At 39.7% G+C, this 13,683-nt stretch overlaps 1 protein-coding gene across 1 annotated transcript; it reads right to left on the reverse strand.

The window, feature by feature from the left end:
• Nucleotides 1-1,549: 1,549 nt before the first annotated feature.
• On the reverse strand, nt 1,550-10,570 carry LOC123968332 (V-type proton ATPase subunit C 1-A-like). The gene is made up of 13 exons (XM_046045032.1): nt 10,393-10,570; nt 9,751-9,911; nt 9,079-9,146; nt 7,950-8,035; nt 7,559-7,653; nt 7,176-7,267; nt 6,579-6,677; nt 6,371-6,439; nt 6,084-6,176; nt 5,721-5,814; nt 3,719-3,816; nt 3,474-3,600; nt 1,550-2,222 (listed from the first exon to the last, which is right to left on the reverse strand). Exons 2-13 carry the CDS (start codon nt 9,880-9,882, stop codon nt 2,124-2,126), a joined length of 1,152 nt encoding a protein of 383 aa, XP_045900988.1. The 5' UTR covers nt 9,883-9,911; nt 10,393-10,570; the 3' UTR covers nt 1,550-2,123.
• Nucleotides 10,571-13,683: the final 3,113 nt, after the last annotated feature.

The following is a 13,683-nucleotide window of genomic DNA, read 5'->3' on the forward strand; positions in this document are numbered from 1 at the left end:
CATTAGTAGCTGGTACTCTTTGTTAATGTGTTGTTTGTATAGCCTATGTATTCTGATATTCTTTTGTAAATGTTCAAATATTTAAATACACCCACACAGGTGCCCACAAATGGGCTTGAGTGACATCTTTCTCATTGTCTAGTTGTTAAAGCAGGACAAGTTACAGTTTTATCACTCTTGAGATTGGTGACATAATTCTGATCTGATCAAGTTAACTGAAAACCCTTGTGCATGAATGCAGAGCCTTTTACAAAATTCTTCAAGGCATTCATATTAATTCTGCATTGCTAGTTTGGACTTATTTTTGCCACATGATATTTCTCTCTTTATCTATTTACAATTTTTTTGTAGTTTCTTTGGTAGTTGTTTCCTTCTTGGACACTTCATTCATGCGGTACATTGTATTTTATTATTTTGCCAGTAACTATATATATTCAACAGTTAAAAGTTACTTTTTAGATTCAGATTTTATGCACAAAACATGTGATCAGTTTGTAAAATATGAAGCACTGTTGGAGATTAAACTTCCCAACAGAATCCAACGTAGGTTAAAATCAAGGGAAACTGGATCAAGAGACGTCTTCAGTTCTGAAAGACTGGAAGGGAATCCCAGCTCTTTAACCTCTGAGGGGTTGTTGTCAAGATGATCGATACTGCTTGGTTCGTTAGTGCTCCTGTTGTGAAGACATTATGGTCGTTGCCAAGTCTGAGCAAAGTTGGTGCGTACAATAATACATACATTATACTTACATTGTTGTGTAATATGCCAGTCCTAGTCAGTCAGAGAACTGAAGAAGCCTCACGGATGAGAGGTGAAAGGTCATCAAGTATCTTCCACCAAGTCCAGTTGCCCTTGATTTTGACCTACCTTGGATAGTGTTGAGAATTTTAATTTCCAACAATGGTTCATACTTTACCCTGCGATGGATTGGCGACCTGTCCGGGGTGAACCCGCCTGTCGCCCGATGTAGGCTGGGATTGGCTCCAGCCCCTTGCGACCCTGTACGCAGGATAAGCCCTTGACGATGGATGGATGGTTCATACTTTACAAACTGATCACATTTCAGTTGTAAAATCTGAGTAAGTAACTTTGTTAAATACATTGCTGGCAAAATGGTAAAATACTATGCAACACATACATTAAGGAATATATATATGCTATCTGCTGGTCCCCTTCTGCTTATATTTGTTTGGTTCCCTCTGCTGGCTGTTGGTATTTCCAGCTGTCCTCCATGTTGGAGCTTTAGTGTTTTCTCGCAGCTATGTTTCCAAACGGTTTCTGCTTAAAAGGCATTTTCCTTGAAATTGCCTGTGGTTCTGCATATGACCATGAGTAATCACAAGGCTTCACAGGGGATCTCTCTCTTTCCTGCCCAGAGACCCTTCCTATGCCTCTTTCTCATTTCGCTCACATGCAAGTCACTGTATAACGCCCACACCATTTTCATAAAGTATACTGAATTATGTTCAACTTAAATTAAATGCAAGAAGAAATGATATAAATACAGTGGTTATCTATTAATTTATTCACAAATTCACACACATTTCATTTGGTTTGTTCACAATCATATTTATTTAATCCACGGCTTACACAGTACTCAGAGATATAGATCTCTTCTGACAGCAAATATACACAACATGAGACAACAGCACACACTCATTGAACATCTTTGTTACACAATGCAATGGGGACCCCACAATCTCCAAAACACATACCTGATTTGATTGCCATTGGTACAGTGATAACATTGCCCATTTGTTAAAACAAATATCTGGACACCAACACAGAAGATGTAGCTATCAATACACACCACGCACATGTGGAATGATACAGTACATATACAACTCTCCAGATTGATTTCTTTATCCATTTCACATCAAAAAAGCTAATTATCTTTGCAGCTTGAGAAGAAAAATATAGTGTAAACAAAAACAATATTTAAAAGTCTTCTTTGTCCCTTGCTTGTAAAAGTGGTAGAAGCTTGCTGATGAGCCTTTTCACCACAAGGAATGAACATGCAGCGTTGTCATTCAAGCAGCTGAAGGGGAGAGGCAGGAGAGGAGGGGGAGGTTTGTGCCATGGGAAACCTAACTTAATCAACACTCAACATAAAGACAAAGTGTTAAACTTTAAAGTCAAACAGGTTGCAGTCGACCTTGTAGTAGACATAGGGATAATACTCCTGCTGGCTCAGGTTTAGGCCTGGGATGTCCATCGCAGACTGAAAAAAAGAGACAGTACAGGCCATTAGTGAGCTTAAGCAGCAGTTGCCAACATTAAGAAAAGAGCACCACTTACATGACCGCTGAGAAAAACTAACCAGCATTTAGCATTTAAATCCCAGGTTTCCCAGCATTACCTTCAACTTCTTTGAAATTTAAACAAAACAAAAAAAAAAAAAGATTTTGTTTTTAACTCCTTTTTCATGATTAGTTTCTTATCATTTACACAACACAACTTTACATAACATTGTTAAAAGGCTGAGATATCATTCAATACAGATTTATACCTCATTGAAAAAACAAATTATTTGGATATGTGACAAGTTCACACCGTAGGCTGTATTTAAAGAGGTAGCAGTTGCAGTCAGTAGCTGTATTTGCTGTCTCTCTTTGCAGTAACCAGCTATGGCCATGAGAAGGCGCACGTTACACAAAGTGATGGAGGAGAAGCAGAGATTGCAGCAGTTGAGACTCCAACGGTATGTCCCAAATCCATAGTACTGTCCATACTGATTACATACAGAATGTACTACATACTAATCGTCAAGAGTATGCTGTTTTTGCAGTTAGTATAAAAACAAAAGGAAAGGTAAATGTGCAGTGTCAACCAAACTGTGACTGTTGGGATGTCACTGGCAATTAAACTTCACAGAAAAAAAACAGAACAGATTTCTTTCCACAGCTGTAAGCAGCTGCATCATGGGAGAATAGTGCCCATCGACTGCACACTCAAAAATGCAGTGTAAATACACTACAATGTCGAAACCTGCTTAGAATTAATGTGTGGTATGGATTTAGGACACGCAGCATGCTCTGTTGTTGAAATTAGTAGTTAATGTCTTCTCCTGCAATAGACTAACTTGTACCCTTTACATCTAAAATACTGTAACTGAATTATATGTAATGTTGCAAATGCCAAAACACATATTAATGCAATTTAGCAAAAGTAAACTTTTCTAAAAGACATACTTTGTTATATGATTCTTTTAAGTCATGGAGGGATTGTAATTTGTTATAATATGTTGTAATAAGTGTAATGTGATGTATTGCATTTCTCATTTTAGTTATGATTTAAATGCATACTGAGATAATATTTCATATCATAACTTCTGCCATGATAATCATATTAGAAAGTATTATAGTTGCACATCTTGAAGCAAGATAGACATGTGCACTGTTTTTCTTGATGCTATGAACTTTTAGTTAGTATAGTAGTAAGAACTATCACACAGTACTACCAAAGTACTCACATCAATGATAGCCGCTGCACTACTGTCCAGATGTTTGTACAGGTCATTGAGCACCTCCCGCAGCTTCTTCATGGTCTTCTTGTTTGGCTGCAGGAGCATGGCTTGAAAGTTCACCGGCAGCCCATATCTGGAGGAACACAGTAGATAAATTAAGCTAGATTGAATTTAATTAAATATTCCTTGTCCATGTAAACCTGTTTGGAAATAAACTTGATTCTGATATTATGTATTTCTAATGACCGTACCTTAAAACAGATTCCACAAAGACCCTTAATGCTTTGATGTGGATCCATGCAATAAAGGCTTCACTGAAGTTCACTTTCAACCATCGGACAAGAGGGCCCTGTAGAGAAGTTAGATTAGGGTCAGAGCTATTTGTGACAGTTTTACTAATCTCAGCCAAGCAGGAGAAGAATTGCAAAAAAAAGCAGGATTTGTAACAGAGATAAAATCAAATTTGGCAGACAGGTCTTAAAAAAAGAAAGAGCTACATTTCTCTTTCTGTCTGAAATTTGAATAATTTGTGTAGGAAATAATGGGCTTGCCAAAACACATGAGTGGTTCCTTGAAAAGATCAGAAGGAGTTCTTAAACTACCCAGCGTGGAATTGTATCAGTGAGCAAGTTTTAGAAGTCTTGCAAACAAATCTCCATGAGAATGGTACTCAATAACTAGGACAGCAAAGGACGACAACCTCACAACACATGAAACAGACAATAGATGGGCAAACTAGGGAAACTCACCAAACCAGACCAGACCCTAGCCTCAGCCCTGACCAGATCTCTAAACTACTGGACCTCTATCTAAACACCACCTATTTCCAGTTCAACAGAGGATTCTACAGACAGAAGCATGGATGTGCCATGGGTATCCTCCGGTATCCTCCAATGTGGCCAAGAAGCCTTCACAGAACACATCAACTCTGTGACGAGAAGATGTTAACAACAGATTGGCCTTTTTGGACTGGAGAATACAGAAAACCCCCACACACAGACCAATTCCTACTTTTTGATTCTCACCACCCACTGGAGCACAAGCTAGGGGTCATCAGAACCCTGTACCACCGAGCTAAGAACATACCAACCAGTGCCCAAGCCCAAGGAGAGGAACAGAACTTCCTGAAGGGGGCTAAATGGTCGGCATACACTAAAAACTAAACAACCTCTACACAAACGCATGGCTCAACACAGAAGGGCCAACTCCTCAGGTCAAGACTCTGCAGTTAACTTACATCTGAAGGATAAAGGACACTTTTTTGAGGACAACCAGATGCACATTTTTGACAGAGAGGGTAGATGGTTTGAAAGAGGTGCCAAGGGAGTCATCTACACCCGGGTTGAGAAACCGTCGCTCAACAGGGGAGGAGGTCAGCGACACCACTTATAATGCCGTCCTTTCATCACTTACCAGGAAACTAAACAAACTTTCAGTTTTGGCCTCAGATGAGGATGCCAATGATCGTCAATCGGACTCGGCCCCGGGTGGCTCCAACGACCATAACAACTGTCGTTACAAAATCCAGGAGCACTAATGAACCAATGGTATCGATCATCTTGTCAGCGACCCCACAGAGATTAAATAGCGGAGTTTCCCTATCAGTCAGTCAGAACTGAAGTCGTCTCTGGCATGAGGGACGAAACGTATCTATAAGTATCTATAACCAAGTCCAGCTGCCCTTGATTTTAAACTTCCTTGGATACTCAATAACTACCATAACATTATGACCACCTGCTGGTCATACCCTTTTGCCCCCAAAACAGCCCTGACCCGTCAACATGGACTCCTCTGTGTATTCAGTGTGTGTTCTGGCATCTTTCATCAGATCCAGCATCAACTTTATCAGCAATTTGACCTACAGTAGCTCGTCTGTTGGATCTGACCACTCAGGGCAGCCTTGGCTACCCATGACCCTGTCGCAGGTTCACAGATTTTCCTTCCTTGGACCACTTTTTATAGGTAGTGACCACTGCAGGCCGTTTGGGAGATGCTCTGACCCAGTCGTCTAGCCATCTCTTGTCAAAGCAATTCAAATCCTTACATTTGCCCATTTTTCCTGTTTCTTCTAATACATCTATTTTAAGGAGAAAATGTTCCCTTGCTGTCTAATATATCCCACCCACTGATAGGTGCCATGATAATAAGGTAATCAGTGTTATTCACTTCCCCTGTTAATGGTCTTAATGTAATGGCTGATCGGTATAACCAACTTGAAAAACATTTTGAGTTTTTTCCTGTTCCATCACTTACAAACTGCTTCTTCTTATCTGTGGAGAGCCGTGTCATCTCCTCTTTGTCGGCCTTCATCTCCTCTTCATTATACTGGAAGTCTCTCACTGTGAACCTAGAAATAAGATATAGTGGGCAGAAATCAGCTTCTTTTGATAGCAATATTTCTGTTTTGTATAGATAAAGATACTGCTGTGTGAAAACCTGTGACCACAGGAGCGCTGTCTAGTTAATATATTTAGTTACAGCTATTTATAACTACCTTGCAGTCTGGTTTCTTTTGAAATAAGCTCATTTTCCCTTGTACACACTTTTCACACCTCTTGTCTGTGAGTCATACAGTCCTGTGCAATGATCTTGTGTGCTCAATATAACCACTCTTACTTGTTCTCTCTAGCTTTGTGTTTGAAGTCATCAATGGCTTTCATAAACAGAGTGACACTGAACAGTCCACTGTCATTGTCTTCAAATAGCAGACTGGAAGAAAAGACAATATACGTGTTATACTGCTGTAACGATATTGACAAAGTTTAGTGGGCATTTAAATATTGAAGATAAGAAATTAAAAAAATACAGATCATGTGAAACAAATCACCCACTAAAAATGCAGATACTAGTTATCTGTGATAAAACATGTGTCATCTAACATTTTATGTGACATGATCGCTTACTTTGAGGATCGCGGCACCACCATCTCAGCCAGCGTTTCATATGTTTTCTGCCAGTCATTGTATGCCGTCCTGAAAGAACAACGGACAAGGCAATACTAATATAGCATCTCATCAATCTTTCTCCTGAGTTACACTGCCACATGTTTCTTATTCAATCATTTGCATACAAACATGCTTGCAATGCTCAATACAGAGTAGCAATACTAACTTTGGTACCACTACCAACAGAGTGATGAGGTATTCTGAATCGAGTACAAAGTCGTCCTTCTTGACAATGTCAGCCAGGCTCCTGGTCAGCAGGCTCCCCCTGGAGGCACACAACCGTTTAACAATAACACTGACATGACATAGAGAAGGTGACCAGTGTTGATGTTGCAGTAACTTTTCAGACCATGCTGACGTGGTTATGTAAACATAGTCAGTGATCCTTGAAGCTTGACTGATGAATAAGCACAGACCAAAGTGAAACAAAACACTGAGGCTCATGACACGCTGCAACCCCTCCGAAATTACCTGAAAACCTCTTTTTAAATCCGCTAAACTAATAAAATAAACTTCCAGGAGACGGATAAGATCCAGCCAAGCAGGTCTGTTTGATAAATTCTAGTGGGACAGTCTAGTTGCAGGGGAAATGGTTTTTTTTGTTTTGTTTTTTAAAGCTGCCTGGTATAACCAAAGAAGAGAAGTTAAAATAAGTTCACATATTTTGCTAAAAGGCACTTGGAAGATAGTTGAAAAGGCTGTAGAAGATACATTTTGTAACCTAAATGTAGTATTGTAGTGTAATGTAGTGGAGATTATTTACGCATTCTTCCTTTCCAAGTTCTGCAGGTTTCCCTTCAGGTTGTTGTAAGCTGATGCTCTGGCCTTTAAGTCATTGTCAATCTGGGTTACTTGCTGTAAAAGATAAAAGAAAAACACTGTTGAAATGATTTAGGAATGACAAATAAAACAGTAAGAGTAACATGCTCTTTAAAACACACAAAGCCCCTTAGAGTAGCATATGTGCACAAAGCACATAGGTGCTAGGCGGGCCCAGTGGAAAATTTAAATCTCACACAAATAGTTAACTCTCCCCATCAGGCTATAAAAATAAACAATACTGACAATTTAAATAAATATCTGTACAAATACTGCCAGACATGCAGGCTGCAATTCTTTATTTTACAATCTAATTGAGAGGCCTACCTTTGAGATGATTTCAGAGATGTTTTTAAGTGATTGTTTAATGGGATATTTTGCCATATCCCACTGAAATCTTGTGATGTAGGTGACAAGATCAACTGAAAAAAAGACAACACAAGACCTGTCAGGCTATTAACTGCTTATTTTCAGATTATAGTAAGAAAGAATTTGGGTAAAGCTACAATTTTATTACAGTAATTTCAGATCAGGGTCAATTTATTTTCCCCAGATTATGACATATCATTTGCTAAGATACAATGAATGAAATTTAGTTTGTGTCCAAAGCATTGCTAAAGGACATTTTAAGAATTACTGCCCTGTTAAAATACCACTTGATAATACCAACTTTTTTTTGTTACTAAAATAATCAGACACGCATTGTGCATCAAAATACCTCCGTTGGCCAGCAGGTTCTCCTGCACTTTGTCTCGACTGTCTTCCAGCACGTCGGCCATGTACTGAGCAACCTTCTTCACCACACTGTGAACAGCCAGGAGACATCAAAACACGCCATGCCAAAACAAACTGCATACACAAAGCCAGTGTAAACCACACATTCACCCTGCACATGCTCACACGACCACCATGCCCTCATCTCCCAAATTTAACAGAAGCTTACACACACACACACACACACACACATCAAAAACTTTCACGTATTCCTGTTAAGGTAATTTGCTGACACAGCAATTTATAATATGGCAGTCTTGCGGAGTTCAAGATTTTTTAACCACAGTGTTGAGCAGCACATCAAAGCAGAACTCTGTCTACAGTAGTGAAGTCAGAGAAAGACTGAGAGCCAAGTCACATCTCATGCCTAAAAGCTTCACAAGAAAGTATATCTGCTACTTAGGTTTAATTTTAAATATTTATAAACAAGGACAACCAAATAACCTTAATCCAATCATTTAAATGAAAACCAACAAACACATTAACGGACACGACTTTGAAGATTTCAGTAGTGTAGGTGTATTGTTTTTTCACAGATATGCCAGACGGGAAAAAAAAAGGAACTAGATTAAAGACAGGCTGTGGTCAAACAAGTGAAACCGTGTTGCAAGGCTGGCCTTTCTCACATTCTTGAAAATATCTACAGAGGAAGCAAAGCAGAGCTCAGGCAGTAGTGGCTGTGTGTGAGTTTTGAATGTCAATATTTCCAAAAGACTATAAATTACACTCAAACACGCTCGCGGCAGATAAGTCATTGGGTATAAATATGACTAAAGAAAGAGCTGCTGGTGTGTCACCCAACTGTAAATTGCCACATTTAGACTGCGAGGCCCACTAGACTCAGGCCCCTGTGAAATTCCTCATTGTTAAAAGGTACGGGAAAGGATTAGGGAACGGTAAACCGGCTACATCAGAGAGTCGGGAGCACTGTACGGGTCAGGAGACTTTTTTTAGACTGTATTCAACATAATTATCAGAGCCCTATAAAATAACAATTTAATAACTAACAAAGTAATTCCTCAGAGAGAGAACAGCAATGTTGATTTCAAGTCAGAATACAGCAGGTAGCGTACCTTTCTACAAAGGAGTCTAATTTGGCCAGTTCATCCGACAGCCCAACCAACACATCTAGAGTCCCCACCTGTTTTTGAACACAAAAATCAAAAAGTAAAACATCAGCACATTATGACTTTTAAGTATTCAGTTCTGAGATTTGGGTCATTTTTAGTGAGGTCAGCAGAGTTGTGTTTAAATAGTGACATCTGGGGTTCAATCCGCCTACAGTGACATCCAGGGGGCCCTATGTGCTTAGGATGGCGCCTCTTTGTCCAGAGCTGCTCATGCATTGCTAACAGTTCCAGGAGAACATTACAGCCCCACGTGGCAGCAAGGTCAGCTGGGTTACTTCACCTTCAGCACAGAGAAGAATCAAACCACATCAGCTGAGCTGCTCTGTGGATGAAAACCTCACCAAACCAACGCTTCAACATGCAGGCATCGGATCTGTGTATAGACCGCTTCCCATACACACAATCAGCTTATTCTTGACAGTGGACTCATAAGGTGAGTGATGAGCATACTTATACATGAAAACCCACAATATGACTTAAAATTAGATACTTGTGAACTGTGCAAGAAAGAAAATGATGACTTGAGTCTATACATTTATTACAGCAAAGTAATGGCACTGTTCAGCATGGGAGAAAAAGTGGGAAAGTGTGATAAGCCCATAAATCCATGCTAACCTTGAGGTCTGGGATGTTGAACTTGTGGTTGACGGAGAGGTTATTGGTGCGTGTGGTGGCTGCCATCATTTTGTCCCATGTTTGCTGGCAGGTCTTCTCTCCCGGTGCAGAGATCAACCAAAACTCTGTCATGGTTACAGCACTGGTGCAGCTAGAGAAAACTGAGAGGACAACTGTGTTTAGACTCATGCGTGCAGCTCAACATTTAATAAACCACTGATAAACACTGAGTCTGTCTCTTTATAAACAGCACTGGTTTGGCGACACTACAGGTAAAGAGTACTGTGCTTACATACCTCCTGTCTTGAGCTATATTTTAGCTCTAGTAAGCTGCTGTCATGACGTCCTGAGTCTGTTTACCATCTAAGCTGGCTAATGAAATGATGCTACACTAGCAACAGGAGCTCATTCAGTGTTTAAGTACATTACAGGAGGACGTTACTGTTTTGCCAACACCAGTTACATATCCCTGACGTTACACGGCCATAAATAAGAATGAAACGGCAGCGTATACAAACCAAAGCTATTTTAAAAAGATGGTTAAGCTTAGGCAATATTTAGCAGGGATTAGCTACCGTTAGCCAGTTAGCTTTGCTCACAACTACTGGTGTTTCTTTGCTATTGTTTACGAATTTCACTCACCTGTGAATGTAAAAAAAGGCCGTTAACAGTGAAAAATATAGTTGTCATGTAGCGTTTCTATGGCTTGATATTTTTCATAGTTGCCATTCAATACAGTTGTCGAGGTCTCCTGACAGCAGCATCAGAGTCAGCTGATCTGCCAGAGGAACCGGAAGGCCTCTCACACACTCAGGAAGCTCAGCAGCGACCACAGCTGGTGCACAGTGGGTACTGCAGGGCAAGTTACATTACAAATAATGCCAGTGTCACTCTGACTCCGGGAGTTTGATGCTCAGGTTCAAGGACACTTCAGTAGGGCTTGCAAACAGAAAGAACCCAGCAGTTCCTCCGGATGAAGGAGTGTCTCAATGACTAGGTCACACTCTAATTAAAGGTTTAAACAGTTTCAACATTGCGTGAATGTTATGATTCAGTACATGGCTCAGAAACTGCCGTGAATAAGAACTTAGGCAAATTTTTTTCACTCCTGACGTGGAATTTAATCAACTTTCCTGAATTACAAAATGTGATGAGAACTCCACCCCAGCTTGAGCGTCAGTCAACATTCCAAGTGCATTATTACCTTATTAGAGAAGGAGACAGGCAATCTTGGATGCCAAGTCAGCAGCATTTGAGGCTTTAGAGTTACTAAATTTGGAAACGTCGGGTCAGGTTTCCTGACATTGGGTGTCTCCTGCACAGATTCTGAGGAAAACGCCCCCAAGGGGACATGTTTATAGTTCAGTGGGTCTGGGGTTCATTGTTTGGGACACAATGCTTGGTCTGCCTGGAGCCAACCCTCAACATCAAACGGCAGGGTGAGCTTGCCCATGGCTGGCTAGAGGCCAGTCTGCCGGGATGTTATCAGGACACACACACACGCCATAATCAGTCTGTCTGCAGAACGAAGACTACTGCTCAGAGTCTGGTCTCTTCATGTTCAATAAGAGAGAAATGTGTTGTTTTAGCAATAAATAGCACAGAATGGATGCATAACTATTTACAAGCTTAATACCATCTCTCACGCACCTTTAAACACTGTGCATGGACTCCCACCTCTCTACTGGAAACAACCATCACAGCTTCTCACGCACATGTCCTGTGATTTGTCTGAAAGTTGTGTTTATAGTTACTAAAGCCTGAAAGTGTTGAAGTATTATAATGGAATAGAAGCATTAAAATAGCCAACACATCTTAAAACGGATATTTTAGACTTCCTTAATTTCTTTCAGAAAATGTTCCCCGTTTTTTCTTCTATTACTAAAACAATGAAGTCCAACAAAGGTTTGTTGTTGGCTGATTCGCATCTTCCACAAATGAAGGTCTGTCTGCTTTGTATACATTGTGATCACCTGTTTAATCCTTCAGCTACCTAAATTCACCTGAACTACAAAGACCTATGCTTTCAGAAATGCAAGTGTGCTCACACTAACAAACTTCTGTATATATGAGTGTGGATACATAAGTATGCAGGCTATATCTACGCAGGTGCATGTCCAAACACATGCAGACACACATGCAGAGCATTCTCCAACATGATTTACTTGCAGAATATCTAACAAATCAAAGGATGTTATTATAATTGATGTGGTCTTCCGGATGGTATCAATTTCTCAGAAACTGTGTACCTTTAGAGTAAGCCACATATAATGACCTCAACTGCTGACACAGAGTTATCTTATGAACTTATTATAATTACTTAATCTGCAATATGTCTTGGCAGAAAGGAAACAAGGGTGAAATGTCCATCATTTTTTAGATGGTGTTATTGTTTGACCATCATGGTATATCTTGCTGTATCTCCCTGCCACTTTGATACCATTGTTAAAAATGACATGTCCTGGGAAAGCCCAGTGATAAGAAAAGTTCCTTTTAGGTGGCACATCGTAGAACCAAAAACGAAGCCATTTTAGGATACATTTTTGGGTGTGTTTCAAGATTGCATTGACATTTCACAAATATCTATGTAGGTGAAACAATTGTGAAATAAATTCACAAACATTTTTAGATCAGGTCTTTTAATGAGATTGCTTTTGAATATTTGTTATATTCCTGCAGACAGTGGCTTTGTAGTTCCCTGCTTGACATTCAGATCAGTGCGAGGAAAAGTTTGTTCGGAGTTCCTTTTACTTAGCAACATTCTTTGGCAAAAAAGAGCTGCTGAGTGACCTAACAACACTTACAACACAGGAGTCCGTTGCATAAGAACAATTCATGGTGGGTTTAACCAGTCACTCATGTCCATGTAATGAGTAAAAAAGTTTTCGTCATTCAGATTTGCAGAGATAATGCAGATTTATAGATGCCTTTATCTGTTTGATTTTGTTTGTTTACATCCATTTTGGTTTAATTAACTAAAGGGTAATCAATTTACTTGAAGTTGCTATTTTACTTAATGTTTTTATTTTTGGAATATGTTGTTTATTCCTCTCTGATTGGAGACTTTTAGTCAGTCTGGGTCTGTCTAAATATGTGTGTTGACGTAATCTGTTTGCAATTTTTGCAAATAAGAATTCCTGCTGCACAATGCAGCCACTGGAGTATTTGCCCTCACAGTGGGTGGTACACATGTCTCGCTGTCGCATACCCAATAGCTGCGGTGGCTATTATGATCCAAACAATGGAAATCAAACATTGTGCTTTACTGGAAGCCACTTTAGATGCTATGTGTGATTAGACTTATATATACATAGACTCATTTAGTGTCGGAGAAAACAGGCACAAAACACGGAACAGCTTTTGTGTTGCAGTTGGAGGAAAATACATTGCCTCTGTAACCTTTACAATGGACTCTGAGCAGGTTTTATTAGTGAAACAAATGCTGTTATTGTTTATCTTTCCCTGGGGTTTGCTTGAAGCTCATTTAACACTCTGAAGAATTTAACAGTAATTTGAATATACAACTGTTTTGGTTTAGTTAGTGAAAAACAACATATATTGCACTGGTATGTGAGGGGAGTCAGTCAGGACGGTAATAATTGAGGTGATCCTGCAGTGTCCTTGGTTAACACATGATCTCATTGGAAGAATAGGGCTTCTGGGTGGACTGGGTGATAAAAAATAATGAATCCTGGAAAACCCAACACCGCAGAAGTTAGAAGTGAGTGACCCTGTTTTCTGGTGTACTGGTGTAGTTTATAAATTACTGTACTGTATGTCTCTATCACCATGTAATAATTCCTTGAAAACACTGAACTAAGGGAACATTGAGTGACCTGTGCGTGTCACACTGCACAGACACTGCTGAAAATGGACTTTGACTCCAGGAGACAGACATAAGTGAATAATTACAACAAAGGCAAACTTCATATA

The sequence above is a fragment of the Micropterus dolomieu genome, linkage group LG03 (genome assembly GCF_021292245.1).
Source record: "Micropterus dolomieu isolate WLL.071019.BEF.003 ecotype Adirondacks linkage group LG03, ASM2129224v1, whole genome shotgun sequence".
Classification (NCBI taxonomy): Eukaryota; Metazoa; Chordata; class Actinopteri; order Centrarchiformes; family Centrarchidae; genus Micropterus; species Micropterus dolomieu.

Coding starts and splice junctions, on each gene's coding strand:
- LOC123968332 (XM_046045032.1), bottom strand. CDS start 9,882: ATGACAGAGTTTTGGTTGATCTCTGCACCGGGAGAGAAGACCTGCCAG. Junction 7,268..7,558: donor TCTCTGAAATCATCTCAAAG/GTAGGCCTCTCA, acceptor TATCTTTTACAG/CAAGTAACCCAGATTGACAA. Junction 2,223..3,473: donor GTGCAGCGGCTATCATTGAT/GTGAGTACTTTG, acceptor TCTTTTTTTCAG/TCTGCGATGGACATCCCAGG.